Source organism: Accipiter gentilis, chromosome Z (assembly GCF_929443795.1).
Source record: "Accipiter gentilis chromosome Z, bAccGen1.1, whole genome shotgun sequence".
Lineage (NCBI taxonomy): Eukaryota > Metazoa > Chordata > Aves > Accipitriformes > Accipitridae > Astur > Astur gentilis.
In genome coordinates this window covers 84,817,164-84,834,542 of record NC_064919.1, presented here as the reverse complement: position 1 = coordinate 84,834,542, position 17,379 = coordinate 84,817,164, and the positions used below count along the sequence as shown (strand labels likewise).

The 17,379-nt window shown below is 39.5% G+C and overlaps 1 protein-coding gene across 4 annotated transcripts in view; it reads left to right on the top strand.

The window, feature by feature from the left end:
* EPG5 (ectopic P-granules 5 autophagy tethering factor) overlaps window positions 1-17,379 on the top strand; it is a 57,679-nt gene that overhangs the window by 2,088 nt on the left and 38,212 nt on the right. For 2 of the 4 annotated variants that reach the window (XM_049795963.1, XM_049795962.1), the window contains exons 2-14: window positions 1,381-2,319; window positions 4,126-4,369; window positions 5,219-5,355; window positions 5,940-6,047; window positions 7,093-7,166; window positions 9,576-9,684; window positions 10,230-10,344; window positions 10,954-11,104; window positions 12,112-12,267; window positions 12,624-12,781; window positions 16,082-16,236; window positions 16,819-16,959; window positions 17,169-17,333. In XM_049795963.1, the coding sequence (XP_049651920.1) occupies window positions 1,381-2,319; window positions 4,126-4,369; window positions 5,219-5,355; window positions 5,940-6,047; window positions 7,093-7,166; window positions 9,576-9,684; window positions 10,230-10,344; window positions 10,954-11,104; window positions 12,112-12,267; window positions 12,624-12,781; window positions 16,082-16,236; window positions 16,819-16,959; window positions 17,169-17,333 (2,652 nt within the window). Of the gene's footprint in view, window positions 1-1,380; window positions 2,320-4,125; window positions 4,370-5,218; window positions 5,413-5,939; window positions 6,050-7,092; window positions 7,167-9,575; window positions 9,685-10,229; window positions 10,345-10,953; window positions 11,105-12,111; window positions 12,268-12,623; window positions 12,782-16,081; window positions 16,237-16,818; window positions 16,960-17,168; window positions 17,334-17,379 lie in introns of those variants that run through there. The other 2 variants (XM_049795966.1, XM_049795964.1) reach the window with 2 other exon arrangements.

The window sequence follows — 17,379 nt, the reverse complement described above, 5'->3', positions numbered from 1 at the left end:
GATAAAGGGAGTTTCTTCTGTATGAGGACTGCAAGACGGAACTTTGAGATTCTAGAGAGGAAAGGACAAGCATGCATTTGTCAAGTATGTGGATTAGTACACTGTCAAAAACATGATGTTTAAAGAATTGTGCTGATCTGTTTTTAACCTCTCACCTTAGCTTTAGCTAGCCTTGGAATGTGTCAGAACTGTTTCATGATCAGAAGTGTTTACAGGATTTAATATACTGGAAAACACAGTCTGTAAGCAAAGCCAGTGTATTGCTGTTTTGTAAAGGAGCTGTTAGTGTATGTTTGAAGTAAAATTAGGCTTGAGGTTGAAAGTAGTTATGGCCTTGATTTGAGCTGTTTTCTTGTATGCTTTCTCCTAAGGCAAAGTCATGTCAGATGTTTAGTGAAAGTATATGTGATACTGTCAGCAAATTTCCAAAACTATCAACTTTTCTGCAGTCATGGAGGAATATTGAGAACTTTTCCTAATTTCAGCTGTCTTCTTTTTTATATTATCTGGGTCATCCAAAACTGGAGCATGGTAACCTAACTCTTGTCAGTTTTGCTCCTAATAAACTAGTAGGTACATACAAACAATTTACAAATTGGCAAAACACTTTGCCAATTTCTTGTTTTACAAATTGGCAAATGATTTACAAATTGACAAAATCTTGTTGATTTCCTGTGAAACGTTATTTCCCATGCGGTGCTTTGGGAAGGAGGCTAATCTATACCTTAAACTAGGTTTATAGGATCTATTTACCCCCAAACTGATCTTAATTTAAAAGTGGGTAATCAGTTTACAATTTTAATGTCACTGCTAAGTTCTTCTACACCTCTAGTGTGTAATACCTATTGAAAATAGGTATTTCAGTAAATGTACAGATATTGTGGTAGTTTTATAATGTAATTAGGGGGTGCATTCCAGACTTTCTTGGTTCTGAAATTACTTTTATGAAAATAATTTTCCATTCATTAAAATATTGCTGTAAACCTTAAGATGAATTGCAAAGTAACTTTTTTTGCAATATGTTGTAATCTAGTGGCTGTTTTTAGAGGTCAGGGCCCTGTTATTTTGATTATTTTGTATGTTAATGAAACATTCTGTCCTGTGATATTTATAGCTTTTTACGTAGAAACTTTGAAGCATTGTTCAAGAGATGACCAAGAAAATAGACACTGATAGGCAGTCTTCAAAGGGCAGCTAAAGAGCAAGGATCTGTTTGGTACCGTTGTTTTTACATCTAATGTTATGAAAATTAATGTGTTAAGAGGGGCTTTTGGAGTTGTAATGTTGACAAATCCTAGTTTTGGTGATGGTGGGGTTTGGGGATGCAAGGGGGATAGATTTGCTTGGTAATGACACTGTTAATTTTTCATTTTTCCCTAGGAAAAAAAGAAAAAAAGTAGTGAGGAGACGCACATACAAGAGTCTGATGACGTCTTCCTCCCTCCCGTGGCAGAAGTGTCTTCTCAAGCCAGTGAAGTGCAAGTGGAACGTCCTGGAGAATTTACAGAAATTTGTCTCAGCGATGAAGTAGAGGATGGAAAAACTATAAAAGATGTGTGCGACATCTCCCAGAGTAATTTATCTTCAGCAAATGAAGGATCTTCGACAGTGACTCTAGAGACTCATACAAATGCAGAAGAGTTCAAAGCTGATCATTCCCATGAGGAATGCAGGGGCGGTGTTGAGAAGAGTGGAAAAAGCAAGTTAGACAAACCTCACAGTCCTGTGGAGGTGGTTGCTAGCAGATCAGGAAACTCTGATTTATCGAGTAGTACATTTCATTCTAGCGCTGCTGGCTCTCGGACAGTAGCGGGCTTTGTACAGGACAAAGTAACTGAAAACGTACAAGATGATAAAAATCCTCTTGTCTGTTCGTCAGAGAAGCTTCCTCCTAGTATCTTGCAGCAATCTGAGAAATCCAAAACACGTGTTCAGCGATCGGGATTGAAACCAGTTTATCCAAACTTGTCAGCTGAATTGTCGTATGAGAGACCAACCATAATAGCAGTTAAACCGCTGTCACACAATGAAAGGTTGTATCCAGAGCTCCCAACCGAACCAGAACTGGTGCCATTTACCAGAGAACAGCTGAAAATTTTTGAGCCGTGTTCATGGTTGGAAAATGTTGACTCCTATGCGGAGGAATTCGAAAGCGTTGCTCATCAGGACAGGCACGAGTTTTATGAACTGCTCCTGAACTACATGCGCTGCAGGAAGCAGCTTTTGCTGGCCGAGGCAGAGCTGCAGGCTATGATGACAGACTGCCAAAATGTTAAGGGGAGATTATGGACTTTTAAAGAAGAACAGAAAACTGTGCAGGTGCTGTTGCTGAAGCTACTTTTGAACCCAAACTATTTGGATGTGATTCCAGACCTTAATTTTACTTGCTGTCAAGTTTATTGTATTTAAGCTCTGTTGTTTTAAAAAGAGATGATTGCCTTTGCTTCCTGTCTCTCCACTAACCCCCAGTACTTCAGAGTATCGTTCTGTTGAGACTTAAGATGGTTTGTTGTTTGATTTTTAAACTGATGAATGTAGGGTACTAGGATCTCTGTTAGTGATCTCTTGGGAGTCAGACTTGTGTGTAGTCAGTCAGAATGAGCTGTGTAGAGCCAGTTCTGCCTGTAGTGTTAGGTGAAGTTTGTGCCACAGTGCTTCGGGTAGATGCAGGGGATACGTGGTGGAGTAGGGCGTCAGAATGACTGTAGCGGTGATGTCCCATCTGGCCTGCTGCCTGTAGTGACAGTTTTCATTGACGTCATTCCTGACTGTTCTGCTTTCATAGGTGGCAGCTGCAGAGGAGCTTGAGTCATGCTCGTGGGTGACCCTGTTGCTCAAAGCAAAGGGCATGTGAGGTCCATCCACTTTCAGTAACAGTTGCACCATAAATGTAGCTGTGTTTTTGGCTACTTCAAGGGTGGTCGTGGTACTCTGTAGCATTTCTGTCTGCAAACCAGAAGGGTCTGGAGAGCTCTCTGGTGCACACATCAGAAAAATCTTTCCCCACACTCATTCTGTGTAAGTTGTTTTTGGAGCTGAATGTTACAGTGCAAGTGAATAAAATTGTTCTGGCGCTCTGATGCTGTTCATAGCCAACACACCGTCAATGTTGCCCAAGGGTGCTAAGTACCTATGTATGTGGGGGCTTCACTGTTGTTTCTGTGAGTGCAGTGCCTCTCCTGTGCAGTTCCTTAGAGCTGAGATGTTGAGAGACATTCACTGAACAGATTTGAATCTTTTCCTTTTTATTAGGGTATAAATGCTGAACCTCACTGGACTCTGTTTTGTGTTGATTGCTTTCTACGCTGAAAGCAATTTTGGCTTCACTCTTACATCCCCACTGGGCATCATACAGTTGGCTAAGCTTGCTGCTTGCTTTGTTCTATCCTGATTCATTATGTATTTATTGTATGTCAGAATAATTGTTTTATGCCAATTTAAAATTCTTCTTCTACTAACTTAGGAAACACAGGGATAATTTCAAGCTAAGCTTCCAAAGTGCTGGCTCTGAAGCACATTTCCTGGTTGCATAGAAGAATAACAGGAATGTTGCGTATTGTGGTTTTCTTGTGCTGAAGAATTAGAGATAGGACAGAGGAAGGCTGGCCTCAGCTTTTAATTCCAGTTTGAGGAAAAAAGTTGGAGTACAGTTCATTTCTGAAAATTTTAAATGTACAATGGGGAATTGGTATAAATAGTTCTGAGAGCTTAGAAAAATATTGTTTCAGTACATGTTTTAGCTTTAAAATAGCAGACCCAAATATTTATGGAAATCTATAAACTAAGAAGCAGTTGCGCTCACTGGGAATAGAGAGACCTGATTTTGTTCACATCTTGTCAGTGATACAGGCAAGTCACTTCATGTCTATTTCTAAATCTGAGTTATTGAGGGTTTGTAGAGTAATTTTTTCAGAAGTAAGGGATATGAATCTTGAGTAATCAGCAGCTCTAAAACGTATGTAGGATGTTCTGACATGTTTGTCTTTTCCACCTGTTAAGTGGCCCCTTTTATGAAGGCTCTGAAATCTGTTGAGGGGAGGGTTATGTCAAGGTTAATTTCTGTAAGCACACTTGACCCAACAAAATGACAAAGCCACTTCAATAAAATAATTGCTTTCTTTTCAGGGTGTCTGTGCAGATCAGTGCAAAGTGACAGGTCACCATCGCTACCAGACAGTGGAGCTGAATGAAAGTGTGCTGGGGGAACTGAAAAAGCTGTTTGAAGCCAAAGCAGAGCATGTGCATCAGACACTGGCGCTGCACTCGTACACTTCGGTGTTGTCCCGCTTGCAAGTGGAGTCGTATGTCTACAGGTTGCTCAGCAGCTCGTCCCTGCTGAGATCAGTGGCTCTTCAGCAGCAAGAACAAGGTGTGTTGCTGGTCTGGACTGCTCCCTGTGCTGTTCAGGGTGCCGAATGCCCTGTTCACCTGCAGTTTTGGAGTCTTGTGGTGGAATTTGTATACTGCTGTGTTTCTCCTCTGATATTAAAACCTGCTGATCTCCCAGGAGAAACTCCGATTCTCTTGCCTTATTCACCTGGAGAGTGGAAGCTGAATGCAGGATTACCTTCTTCTAAGTTACATACTGCCACTGATTACTGTAGAGGAGCACTGGGTGGGCTGGGAAACCCGGACTCCAATCTTTTGTTGTCAAAGGCAACATACAATATAGTCCCTTTTCCAAATTGAGTATGCATAATTCTAAAACTAGCTGGATATTTTTCCTGCTTTACTTTCTCTTGGAAGGCCATTTGAAATCTTGCAGCTCTAATACTGAGAAATCTTTTTGATTTTCATCCTAGGTATATTACTTACTTGGGTTTGTGCCAATATAATCTTTTAGCTAAAGTATTCCTCCCCCTCCTACCCTGGGTGTTTATCCTTCCTAGTCCTCCTCCCTTTGCCCTCCGCCTCCCAGATTGTTTGTATGCGTAGTAAATGGTGGTTCTTACAAAGTTTGTGTTCAGGGAAGGCCTTTTGTGAGAGCAACCATAGTATATTCTTCTTGTAGTTAATGTCCAGTGCTAAATTATAAGATGAAATAAAGTACTCTACATAAGTGTTCTTCTCTGTCGGATTTAGCAAGCAACTGTGTTGAAACGTCTTGGTATGTATAGATAGAGAGAGCAAGTTTTCTGTATCGCTTCAGAACCACTACTTATGTTACCACTCTGAGAGCTGCTTGTCAAAACTCCTTAATTCTGGTTTTGATTTACAGTTTCAAAGCAATCAGAAAATCTTTCTTCAGACTTGGGCCACTTGAAGGAATGTATCAGCGTCCTTTTCAGTTTCACTCGCAGAGTTATTGAAGATCCTCAGTTTCAGAGTGACCTTCTCATGTGGCTGCAGAGACTGGTGAGGGAGTAAGCATGGATATATCTGTTTGATCCAACACAAGGGATGAATTTGGGGGTAATTTCTGAAAGTGTTACTGTTTCTCTTACTGTCCCACATGCAATTTTTGGGGGGTTTGTTCTACTTGAGCAACAGAATCTGTTAGTGAATCTTTATAATGAATTCCCTTGGCTGATGAAGTCAACGGAGGTCAGCAGCATTAACGAGGACTGGCCCCTGAGCAGCCAACACTGACCAGAGTGGACTTAATATTCAATATTCATTATGCTTTTACTTATTTTGAAATTAAAACTATTCAGACTTGTCATTTTTGAGAAACTTCTATTTTTGCTGATTTCTAAATAAATTTGTTTTTAATGCGATTGTAAAGTAATTCATGTTTGTACACCAGAGAAAATGGTTTGTGGCTCATAAGCCAAGCAAACAGACTTTTAAATATTGTTCTCCTGTAACTTGCTCTGAAAATTGAGGTTTGTTAGAAAGTGTGAGAAGAGAAACGAAAAAACAGTATTACTCTAGTTAGCAAGACTATAAAGGAATGAACCTTGAAATTGTTTACAAGATTCCAATATACTTCCCTTTAGGTGTCCGTGTTGCAAAGAATTGGCTGTCCAGGTGACCATCTCTTCCTCTTCAACCACATCCTTCGATGTCCAGCTGGGATCAGTGAATGGGCTTGTCCATTCATTCAGGTGTGAATGTTTAATTCTTTATTGTCAGAAAGTTGGAGTGGAGTGGGTAGGACAGTGTCTTGTGCCTAGTCAATCGCTCATGACTGACACCATCTTTCCAGGTGTGTGGAATCATGGTAACAGTGAAGTGTTTGTCAGGGGGTGTATTTACCCATGTTAGCCCAACTGTGAGCAGGTTTACAGGGAAACAAACTTCTCATCCTTGTCTGGAGAGACTCCATGAAAGGGAGTCGGGGACTTGTGGTACGCCTCAGAAGGCCTCACGCAACAGAAGGTTTGGAGTGCTGTCCAAGAAATGGAAAGAATATTTAGATTTAAAGCAGCAGCTGTGTATGAGACAAGTGAGATTGGAGGCAGCTCTGATGTATAAGGGATGAGGAAGAACAGATTTTTATATCCTGCACATTGAAATGGGACTGGTTTCACTGTAAAGTTTATTAGTTAGGTAATTTCAAGGACAAGGGAAAGAGTTCACTTTGTCTAGATCAGAGGGAGTGCAGATATCCAAAGCCACCAGGGCATTCTTGCAAAGAACATTTTTGCCCCTCCAAGAGGGGAAGATGTTGGTAATCTAGCCGTAGAAAAAGGATTGCAATTACACTAACAAGGGAAAGGCAAGCAAGGAAATGAAAGGATAAAATAGAATAATAGAATCATTTAGGCTGAAAAAGACCCTGAAGATTGAGTCAAACCGTTAACCTAACATAGTAGGATCCTAACTTCCCCAGTGCTTAACATCCCAATTCCTGCTGGTGTCCAGAAGTACGTGTGAAACAGAGAAGTTGCCTTTTTTGTGGAGCTTTTGATGTGTTTCTTTTTTTCTTTTGTTTCCTCCTTTATAAGTAATTATTTTGGACAACTCTCAGTATTTTGCCATAGCAATACTTTCTCCAGGGTGTGGGTACTGTCTTTTATGGATACTTTTTAGTATGAACAAAAAGCTAGTGAAAAACGTAAAGCTCAGAATTGGAGTTTCTCTACTAAAACTAATTTGCCCTTTGTTTTACTTGTTGGGATTTACTTAGATTTTTGTATTTAATTTCAGATCAAAGTCTTGGATAACCCATCAGGTGTCTTTCATTTCATGCAATCTCTTGCCTTGCTTATGTCTCCCGTCAAGTAAGTATGAATATGATTTTATAAATATGTTCTGATTATTTAAGAGTAGAAAACACGACATGCGATCTGCTTGTGAAACTCAGAGTTCATTGCAGGCAAAGTTATAAAAGCAGGCACAAGAAAGACATTCACAGTTTAATTCAAACTGTTTTTACTCATTCATCTTAAAATACAGCCTTGGCAGTACAGTCTCTGACTGCGCACAGTATGATGCAGCTTGCTTTCAGCTGTCAAGTAGCTTGTGAAGAGTGACATGTTTCGTTACTGTGACTTCTGAAATATAGAGTTCTTGCCTTGCATAATGGCCTGTTCATTATACTGTTTCCTCGACAGAAGCCCTTGAGTAAAGGTTTTGCTAAGTTGGTGTGTATGCTGGTTGGGCTTCTTAACTGATTTTTCATCCTTTTTTTTTAATCTAGAAGGAATACCTGGTGCTTGGAGAAGCTAGTTGATGAAGTCAGTCATTAGTGAAAACTGTTATGTGCTTCAGATAAAATATATAATTTGCCTCTCAGCTGCCCGAATTTTGATGTCAAAGAATCAAACTGCTGGTATTTAGGGTTGTCATTGTGGTGTTGATATTCTGACCCCGAGTTAAGTGGGAGTCCTGTTTATTGGAGGCTATTATTTTTAAGGGCTTTGTTTTCACATTTCCAGTCTAGAGCTGCCTGGGGAAACAAGTGTATCCTCAGGGCATGCATACTGCCAATGCATTTTGATGCTTGTGTTTTGAACAAGGTCTACCTTAAGGTGTCTGGAGTGATGCTCTCGGCTGTTGATACAAGAATGCAGAGCCTCCACAATGGGTGTACTTACTGGTAAAAGAGCTGAGACTTGTCTGTTACAGTTGCTTCGTGTCAGGAACAAGTTTGAATTCTGAATTTGGTTTGTGAAATCAGTGTCTTAAAACATGTATTTAATTTGTAATAGACTGGTATTATCAGAGTATAAGTTGAAGGTGATCAGGAGGGTGATAATTATTCCAGAGTTTTGTGGCACTGTGTGCAGAGTTCTGGCAGTACAGTTCAAGTTAGAAGGAAGTTGGATGTTATGATTTTAACTTTTTGTATAACCTTTCTGCACATTTGTTTAATTTGCTGGTACGTCTGAATAACTGAGGATTTGTACAGTATATAGAGCCTGAAAACTAGTATCCCAGACTTGAGGTGGTCTACTACATGGAATGGGAACTGGGTTGATTTGAGGCAACTATTCCCTGGAAGGTCTTTAGTTGTGTAAGACTGTAAGACCAGTCTTACTAACACTGATGTGGTGTCCAGCTAGTGCAGCTACGAAAGTTGTATAGTGGAGCTGGCTTGTGCTTGTCCTGTTTGTTGTTGACTCACCAGATGATACCCTTAAATGGTTGTTGTAGAGTACTACTTTTGAAATATGATATCCTTCTTTTTTAAAAGGATTTTTCTTACACATGGGCAAGAATAGTGTTATTTCTTGCATATTTAAATATGCTTGCTATATAGGGCTGATAACCATTTACATTGTTCAGAATATTGCTTGGAAGATCATTTACAGAATGCGGAAGGTTAGTGTGAGTCTTGGAGGATATCAGGTTATCATAGCATCATTTAGAATCATAGGGTCATTTAGATGGGAAAAGACCTTTAAGATCATTGAGTCCAATCATTAAGCTAGCACTGCCAAGTCCACCGCTAAACCATGTCCCTAAGCACCGCATCTACATGTATTTTAAATTCCTCCAGGGATGGTGACTCAAGCACTTCCCTGGGCAGCCTGTTCCAATGCTTGACAATCCCTTCAGTGAAGATATTTTTTCCTAATATCCAGTCTAAATCTCCTCTGGTGCAACTTGAGGCTGTTTCCTCTTGTCCTGTTGCTTGTTAGTTGGGAGCAGAAACTGACCCCCACCTCGCTCCAACCTCCTTTCAGGTAGTTGTAGAGCAATAAGGTCTCCCTTCAGCCTCCTTTTCTCCAGACTAAACAACCCCAGTTCCCTCAGCTGCTCCTCCTAAGAAATGCCCTCCAGACCCTTCATCAACTTGGTTGCCCTTCTCTGGACACGCTCCAGCACCTCAATATCTTTCTGGTAGTGAGGGGCCCAAAACTGAACACAGGATTTAAGGTGCGGCCTCACCAGTGCTGAGTACAGGGGGATGATCACTGCCCTGCTCCTGCTGGCCACACCGTTTCTGACACAAGCCAGGATGCCGTTGGCCTTCTTGGCCACCTGGGCACACTGCTGGCTCATATTCAGCCGGCTGTCGACCAACACCCCCAGGTCCTTTTCCACCAGGCAGCTTTCTGACATACTTGTTAATTTCTTGTTCTTTTATCTGTACTCTTAATATCTTCTCTTTACTAAAAGATGACTTAATTCAGAATTTTTAATTTTCTAATTTTTTGTAAACTTGTTTTTTCACTTTAAATCAGAAATCGGGTGGACTTCATGTGCCATATGAAACCAAGTGAAAGGAAAAGTTCCTCTTCATCTGGGAAAGAATCTGGAAACTGGACCCTGGTAGATGAAGGAGGTGAAGAGGTACAGCAAATGACTTCTTTTTTCCCTTTTTTAACCTTTATGCTTTTGCTCAAGCTTATTTCATTGGGGTTTTTTTGTTGGGTTTTGTGTGTGTGTGTGTGAAATGGAGGAAGAAAAGCTGACTTGTTCAGTTAAAAAGCATTATTTGAAACTTCGATCTATTTTACTCTCCTTTTAGCTCTGTGATATAACTGCAGATAGTGGAACTTCCAGGAATGAGTATTAACAGATAGCATATAAATGTTTGAGCTATTGCGTGCAAAAGAGCATGGAAGCAGACGTGTTTGAATAGGTGCTTACCTTCAGAAGGTGGGTTGGACTAAACATAGCATTGCCTCTAGTTCTGTTTCCTAGCTGATGAGGGCTTTTATGTAGAAACACACACAGAAGAAGAATTTAGGAGCTTGTGTGTGCATGTGAAGGAGAGTTCATTTGCAATTTCTTTGGTTTCCTCTTATAAGCAAACTGTAATTAGTACAGTAGTGAGGCCCTTCTACCATGTGTTTTATTGTAAAGCTACTAAAAGCGACTGTATTTGTCTATAGGATGAGGATCCTGAAACAAGCTGGATTCTGCTCTTGGAAGATGACTTGATTGCCCTGTTGTCACAGTTTCCGTTTCATGAACTCTTTCAGCAGTTCCTTGGATTTAAGTCTGGAGGTAAATAGATCAGCTGCTGAAGAGAGTCGTTCTTCATTTTGCTTACGCTAATTATATTAATGACTAAAACTGCCAAGAATGCTACTGTGTTAGAGTCTCTCAGTGAAGTAATAATGAACTTGCGCAACAGCTCACAGACTAAATAGATGAGATGGAAGTGTATGCCATGCGTATGGGATACCTTAAAAACTTATAGCAATACAAGCATGCAAAATGCTAGTCCTTTCCCTTAGTTTTGATCTGCTCAGTAGTTACACTCACAGATGTGCTTTCAGGACTAAGTTTTCCACTTTGCCTCTTAGCTGTGACATTACTGTGTTTTTTCTCCAATTATTTATTCATTCTTTATTTTGCTAAATCTCTGGACAAGTACATGAAGGTAATTTCTTCCTAGAGGACTTATAGCTTGCATAGTTTATTTGTACTTTCATACTTAACAGGTATTTATTGTACATTTCATAAACAAAACATAAATTTTAGTTTACTATATAGCTGGCAAACAATGAACTGTTGTTTGGTGAATTGTTGTTTTGAGTGCTTGTAAAGTTACTTAAAAAATCCAGAATTCACACTATTTTTTTGAGATGTATTTTTCTGTCTTGGTCTTAGGTGCTTATTTTCCTGAAAAAACAACTCCCCAGGAGATGATGAAGATTTTTGCTTTTGCAAACTCGTTAGTGGAACTTCTGTCTGCGGGGTTAGAAACATTTAACAGAGCACGGTACCGACAGTTTGTGAAGCGAATTGGTCAGCTGATCAAGTAAGAGAATATTTTCTCTGTGATACGATTAAATCTTTTTCATACAGTCTGGTTTAAAGTCCAGAGCTGCAAAAAAAGAAAACACCAGAAAACAACCACCAAAACCCAAACCCTGCCAACCAAAACAACCAAACCAAAACAAAAAACCCGAACGGTTCTTGGGTAGATTTTGCTCTGAGAGTTGGTCAGTTTAGGATTAGCCAATCTGGGAATCTGAAATTCCAGGGTCCTTGACTCTAAAGCTGCCTGTGAAGTGGGTATTGCAGAATCTAAATGCTGTGGGTACAAAGGAGCCGTGTGAGCTGTGGGAATCCAGGCTGGTGTTCATCAGGGATGTGCTCAGGCTTGTCTTGGAAAGTCACTGAAATCCAACAAACAGTTTCTCAAATTGCCCCTATTTATAACCATTGTTACTGCTTTCTTTCCATTGTTATCCAGAATTGTTTTAGGGTTTTTAATTTGCTCCTTGAAAACTGTCATTGTTGCAGTAAGAAAATGTAATTGAAACCTAAAAGTTGCTCTTTATTTTTAAATCCATAGCAGTCACTTTATATGGCTTCTATGAGTGTGTTTTCAAGGGGGAAATGCAGTTAAGTCAGAAACAAAATCCACATTTTCCTTTGTGTTATTAGAGCAGTAACTTTCTTGGTATAATTATTCCTGTATGATTTGTTTTTGCATGTACTGCCATTTCATCATTTCATTGTCATAATCATTCAGGATTACCTTAAGGCTCCAAAGTTCATACACAAACTAATTGGGTATAACAGAATATTATGCATTGTTTGCTTTCAAAACCAAGGAAGGATAACACAGGAATTTTAGACTAACCCTGTCTGAAGAGGGAACGGAAATGCTATTTATGTGGAAATCTCTGGAAACCAGAGGACAAAGGATTTAACGTGTCTCTTGTGACTAGACTCAGATCTAGTTGCATTTGTCTGTGTTTTTATATGATGATGATGTACTTAATGATCCTTCTTTGACTTGTTTGTTCTGTTGTGTAGGATGACACTTTGTCATGTGAGTGACCACTGGGCCCAATACGTTAGCGGCAATAGACAGTATGGATCAGTAGCGCATCCCTACTCTGTGGAAAAATTGCAATTGGAGTTTGATGAATTGTTTTTCAGAGCTGTTCTACATGTTCTGAAGGCAAAAAGGTAGGCGGTCCCATGTGGTTGATACTGGCTTTGTCTTGGAGGAGTCAGATATTTGAAACTAGGATTTGGAATAGCTTTAAATACTTAATGGTTTAAACAAGACTGCAATATGCAGGATTTTTCAGCACATTGGTAGCATCAGGATGGGGAGGAATTATGTCTTGAATTCTAGCCTCTGACAGAAGTTTTGAGGACTTGTTCAATTCAGAATGAGGTTAACACAGAATTCGAGATGCTAAGACACATCCTCACATTCCTAGTTCTGTTACATGGCAGAGATGTGGGTGTATGTCTCCTTTTCAAATGTTGGGATTTATCAGTGTGAAACTGTTTGTCTGCCTCTTCAAATCCAACAGGTTGGGAGTCTGGTTGTTCATGTCTGAGATGCCTTATGGAACCTTATCCAGTAATATGCTTTGGAGGCTCTTCTTTGTCATGCACTGTGCGGAGAGCGAGCACCTGGAAAAGCTCTGCCCTACTCTGCAACCTGCTGACTGCAAACAAAGACTCAAAGGTAGAATTTCTACACTCGGAACCAATTCTAATTGATCCAGCTACTGCTGCATCAGCTATGGGTTTAGTTCTTCACATGCTGCATTGTTAAATACACCCTCAGCACCATGACTTGTCCAGAGGCCTTATAAGTGTCTTGGGCGATTCATGGTCTTCCAGCATTTGTTTGACCGAACTCTCATTTTAACAGGCATTGTCAGATCTACTGTTCTTCTAGTTTTCTTTCCGATAGTGACTGCTACTGGCTGCTTCAGAGAGTTGCAAGAGCGCCATGCAGTAGGTACATCTTGTGTATCCTCATATCAGGTCCCATCGAATACAGAATTTTGTATCACTTAGGGTTAGGTGGGTTTTTTTGTTGTGTTTGGTTTTTTTGTGTTTTTTGTTTTGTTTTGTTTTTTGTTTTTGGTGAGCTGTTTACTGTTGATAGTTCTATAAATACCCTAGTCCTCTTCTCTCCCGCCCCGCTCCCCCATCTTGCTAGTTTTGGCTTCAGTAACTTACATTGTAGGAGATCTGCTTATCTTCCACAACTACAGATGTTTCCATTCTCTCAAGCCTTCTTTTGATGCTTTTCTTGTCCTGTATGACACCTTTTCTTTCTATTTCCCCTTGACTTCTGTCCTGTGTTCATCTCCACAGTGATTGTGGTGGCTTCAGCTGTTAGCGGAGTTATTTAGAAGCCAGCTGGAATGCTACTTCCCCTTTGTTGCTGCCTTCATGGAAAATATTTCAGGACTTGATTGACAGGGAGACAGGTAAACAAAGCAGTAACTCCCTACTTCACAGCCTCTTTGCTGTCTTCAGGGAGAGCAAATAACACTGTCAGTTTTACTTTCCAGCTAGCTGGTAGCCCAGACAGCGGTTACGACATCAACCAAGTCTTTTGATGGAGAAGCAGAAGAAAATGTCAATCTTGAGAGGTTACTGAATATCTGAACTGTGTGTAAGCTCAGCGAACATTTAAGGCAATGTGGAGTGGAAGAGGGATTTCAAGGCTGTAGCTGTGTATACTTCATGAAGTGCTGATCTGATTAGCACTTGCCAGCCAAAACAGTAACGGTTACACTGTTTCAGTAGGACTTCTTTATTTTTGTTTTTTGCAAGAAATTTTTACTGCATCTCAAACAAAGAGAATGTAATATGATGTAGTGGGTTGCAGCTCTGACAGCAACAAACACTGGTGTTCTGATGTGTGGGGATTTTTTGTGTTGTGGTGTGGTTTGGTTGGTTTTTTGTTGTTTTTTTTTTTTTTTTTCAGCCTTTGTTTTGTTTCTAGCTAACTTCTATGTTTTAAAGTCCCTGGTATGCTGACTCAGGATATTTTTATCCTCTTCATTCTCCTCGATGGGTTATGTCAGCACAATACTATTTTTCACAAGTGTCTAGACAGGGAATATCAACGGTTCTTTCAGTGAAATCCATCTAATCTTCTGAAGTAGCTTCTTTTGACTGACACTTACCAATATAATGCTGACTTAATTTCCTGCAATTCATACCCTAAAAGACCATGGCATTAACATTCTTCTGGGAGAGAACCATTTTTATTGATTTCCCTTCCCAGATTAAGTTTGAGAAATGTTAAGAGTGGTGAATCTACAAGGGGTAGCAAGCCTTGGTAATTGATGGAAGCTTTAAGCTTGCATATATGGAGGTGGGACCATAGTAGCTTTTAAGGGATAGGTAAAAAGAGAATGATAAAATGGAGGGCAGTGATGGAGCTGCACTTACTAGGATAACCTCTGGACTATGAAAGCTACCAGATATAAACCACTTCTCCATGCTGTGAGTAATTCTGCTATGCCTTTATATATAGCAATGGCATAGTCTTTTTTTTTATTTTTTTTTTTTTTATTTTTGTCCTTTTGTGTTAGCTTAAAAAAATCCCCAAACAATAACAAGAACAAACACAGTGCTCTGTAGCTTCTGCTATAAGGATAAAAGGTAGCATTAGGAAAGGGAGATAAATGGATGAGACATGTCTATTGTATCTATCAAGAGTGTAGTTTGTCTTACTATATGGAAAACTCTTTACTTAAATTGCCCAATTCTCTAGCACACTGTTCATGAGATGTTTTGGCTGTACAAGTCTGACCTTCTCAGGTTGAAGTACAGTTGCAAAATTCTTGAAAGCCCTTAAAATAGAATGTAACGTAAGTGGAAGTGTTTAATCACAAGCCTGCTGAGCACATGTGTGTGCAGATTGAGTAGTTGAGTGCCACAATGAGTGCTTTTTCAGTATATTCAACTGGTACGGTAAGATCACTGTAAACTGTTTACTGGCATGTTATGCTTCAGAGGAAGCACACCACTCTCCAAACAATTTTACAGCTCAAATGCAGCTTTCAGTGCTTGTTTTGCTGCACAGACTTTATTTAAACTTATTTGGAAGAAATAAAAATAATTTTAAACTCCTGTTCAGGTTTTTGTTGTATCTTTCCCTTCCTGTTGTCCCCCACCCTGAGGAACGAAATGTTTATTTGCATTTTGCAACATCTCACTATTGGGTTTAAAGAGGAAACCTGCCTTGAATTTAAGTGAAAGCCTCTCTTATCCTTCCTGTCCTGTGCAACTTCAGTTCTCTGTTTTCAGACGTTTTTTCCAAACAAATGCATTCAGTAATTTTCTTGTATTGAGTTTGAGAAACTGGAACCGACCTTTCCTTGTAACTCTTGGACATAATCTAGGCCCAGGGCTAGATGCTTGAAGTACTGTAAAGGGCACAGAATGATCTCCCCACTTTAATTGCTGCTTGAGATCATGGTATGTGGAATGAGCAATCTCTCAACTTGATTGAAACCTCTCTGCTGTGCTTGATGGGCTTAGTTTTAATCTTCTCTTGACTGTGTGCTGATTAAAATTGGAATTCTTTCATATAATTTGGACTTAATCTGTGGAATTAATTGCTCCAATATGTAATGGCAGCCAAAACCATGATAACATTTTTAAAAAGCGAAAAGATTCAAGCAATTCTTCCTGTGGATGGTTAACATTACATAGTTAAAATAATATTAAAAATTGAATTCCAGCTGTTCTTGAAGCATTTTTAGCTTTCATTATGAATTACTAGCATATTTACTGAATCATATGGACTCACTGCATATTATGGTGTTTCTTGCACTTTATTTTAAAGCAGCCAATACCAGCCACTTCTGAAGAGGGAATGCTAACCCAGTGATGATAATTCTGTTGTCACCAATTCCTTCTCTGGGATTGGACTGTCAATAAATGTATAAATATTGATGATGTATGTCCTCTAACAGTTCTTTTATCATGTTGCTTGCATGTGACTCTTTTCTAGACCCAGAGCACCTTGAAAATTTTGAAAAGTATCTCAAATCAATGAACTGCTCAGAAGAAATTTGTCTGCTCACCACATTTGCTCAGATGGCACAAACCAAACGGGCTGATGTTGATGAGGATTTCATCAAAATCATTGTTCTGGAGATATACGAGGTGAGTAATATTACCGGTCCATTCAGGAAGAGAAGGAATGCTCTTTTCCTAACAGTGGAAGGTGTAAAATGTTCATGGCTTCTATAGTTTGTTCTACCATGGAACTAAGAAAGCACTACTTCTGAGGTTTATAATCTAGTACTGAATTGAAATATCCTGAAGTGCATGTTCTTCTGGGAGAAGAACAGCCTTTCTGTAAACCAAGCCAGAATGAAACAAATGAACAAAAATATCTTTGTTTTGCTTAATTTTTATCTCACGGATCTAACTTGTAGCTCTGAAATTCCTTGTGTGGTGTTTTTTTCTGTTGTGGTGTGTAGCAATTTTTTTGTGGGTTTTGTTTGTTTGTTTTGTTTTCAGTGTGTGTCTGTGGTGGTGTTTTTCCTATGTTTAGTTTTGCACTTTGTGACGTTATAATTTCCTTATCTTCTAGGACAATCAGTTTCAGTTTTAGTATTGGTATTTATCAACTTTGTCCAGGATCACCAAGAGCAATTTAGTTCTGTATTTTTCAGAAGACATTTTATTGCAGTCAGTGAAGGTCAGCCATAAACAGTAACTTCTCTCTGCTCATCTTCTCAGCTGTCTTATGTTAGTCTTTCGACAAGAGAGACATTTTCAAAAGTTGGTCGAGAACTCTTGGGAGCAATTGCCAGCATCCACACACAAATTATTTCGGTACTGCTGGATCGAGTTAAAGAGACCATTGAGAAAGTTGGGATGGTAAGTGCTAACATTCATCACTTAAAGCAGTTAAAACTAGAGGCCATACCAGACTGTGTTACAAGATACGGCTTGGTATGAATGGATTGTGTTAAAGACCTGTCCATGGTTTTTTTGATCGTATCACTCTTTAAGATAGAAGGGCATAATGCTGATTATTGTTCCATAGTGACTACCGATTAACCTTTTTTTCTTTTTTGCCCTCAAAGGTTTCTTTATATTTGTTTAAAGAACTGCCGTTGTACCTGTGGAAGCCTTCTTCCTCTGAGATAGCACTGATTCGTGACTGGTTATTAAATTACAGTCTAACGACAGTGGAGAACAAACTAGCCTGCATTATCTTGGAAGGGCTAAACTGGGGATTCGGTGAGCATGTATGTATTAAAAACAGGAGGTCTGAACTTGGTCAGTTTTGCAGAG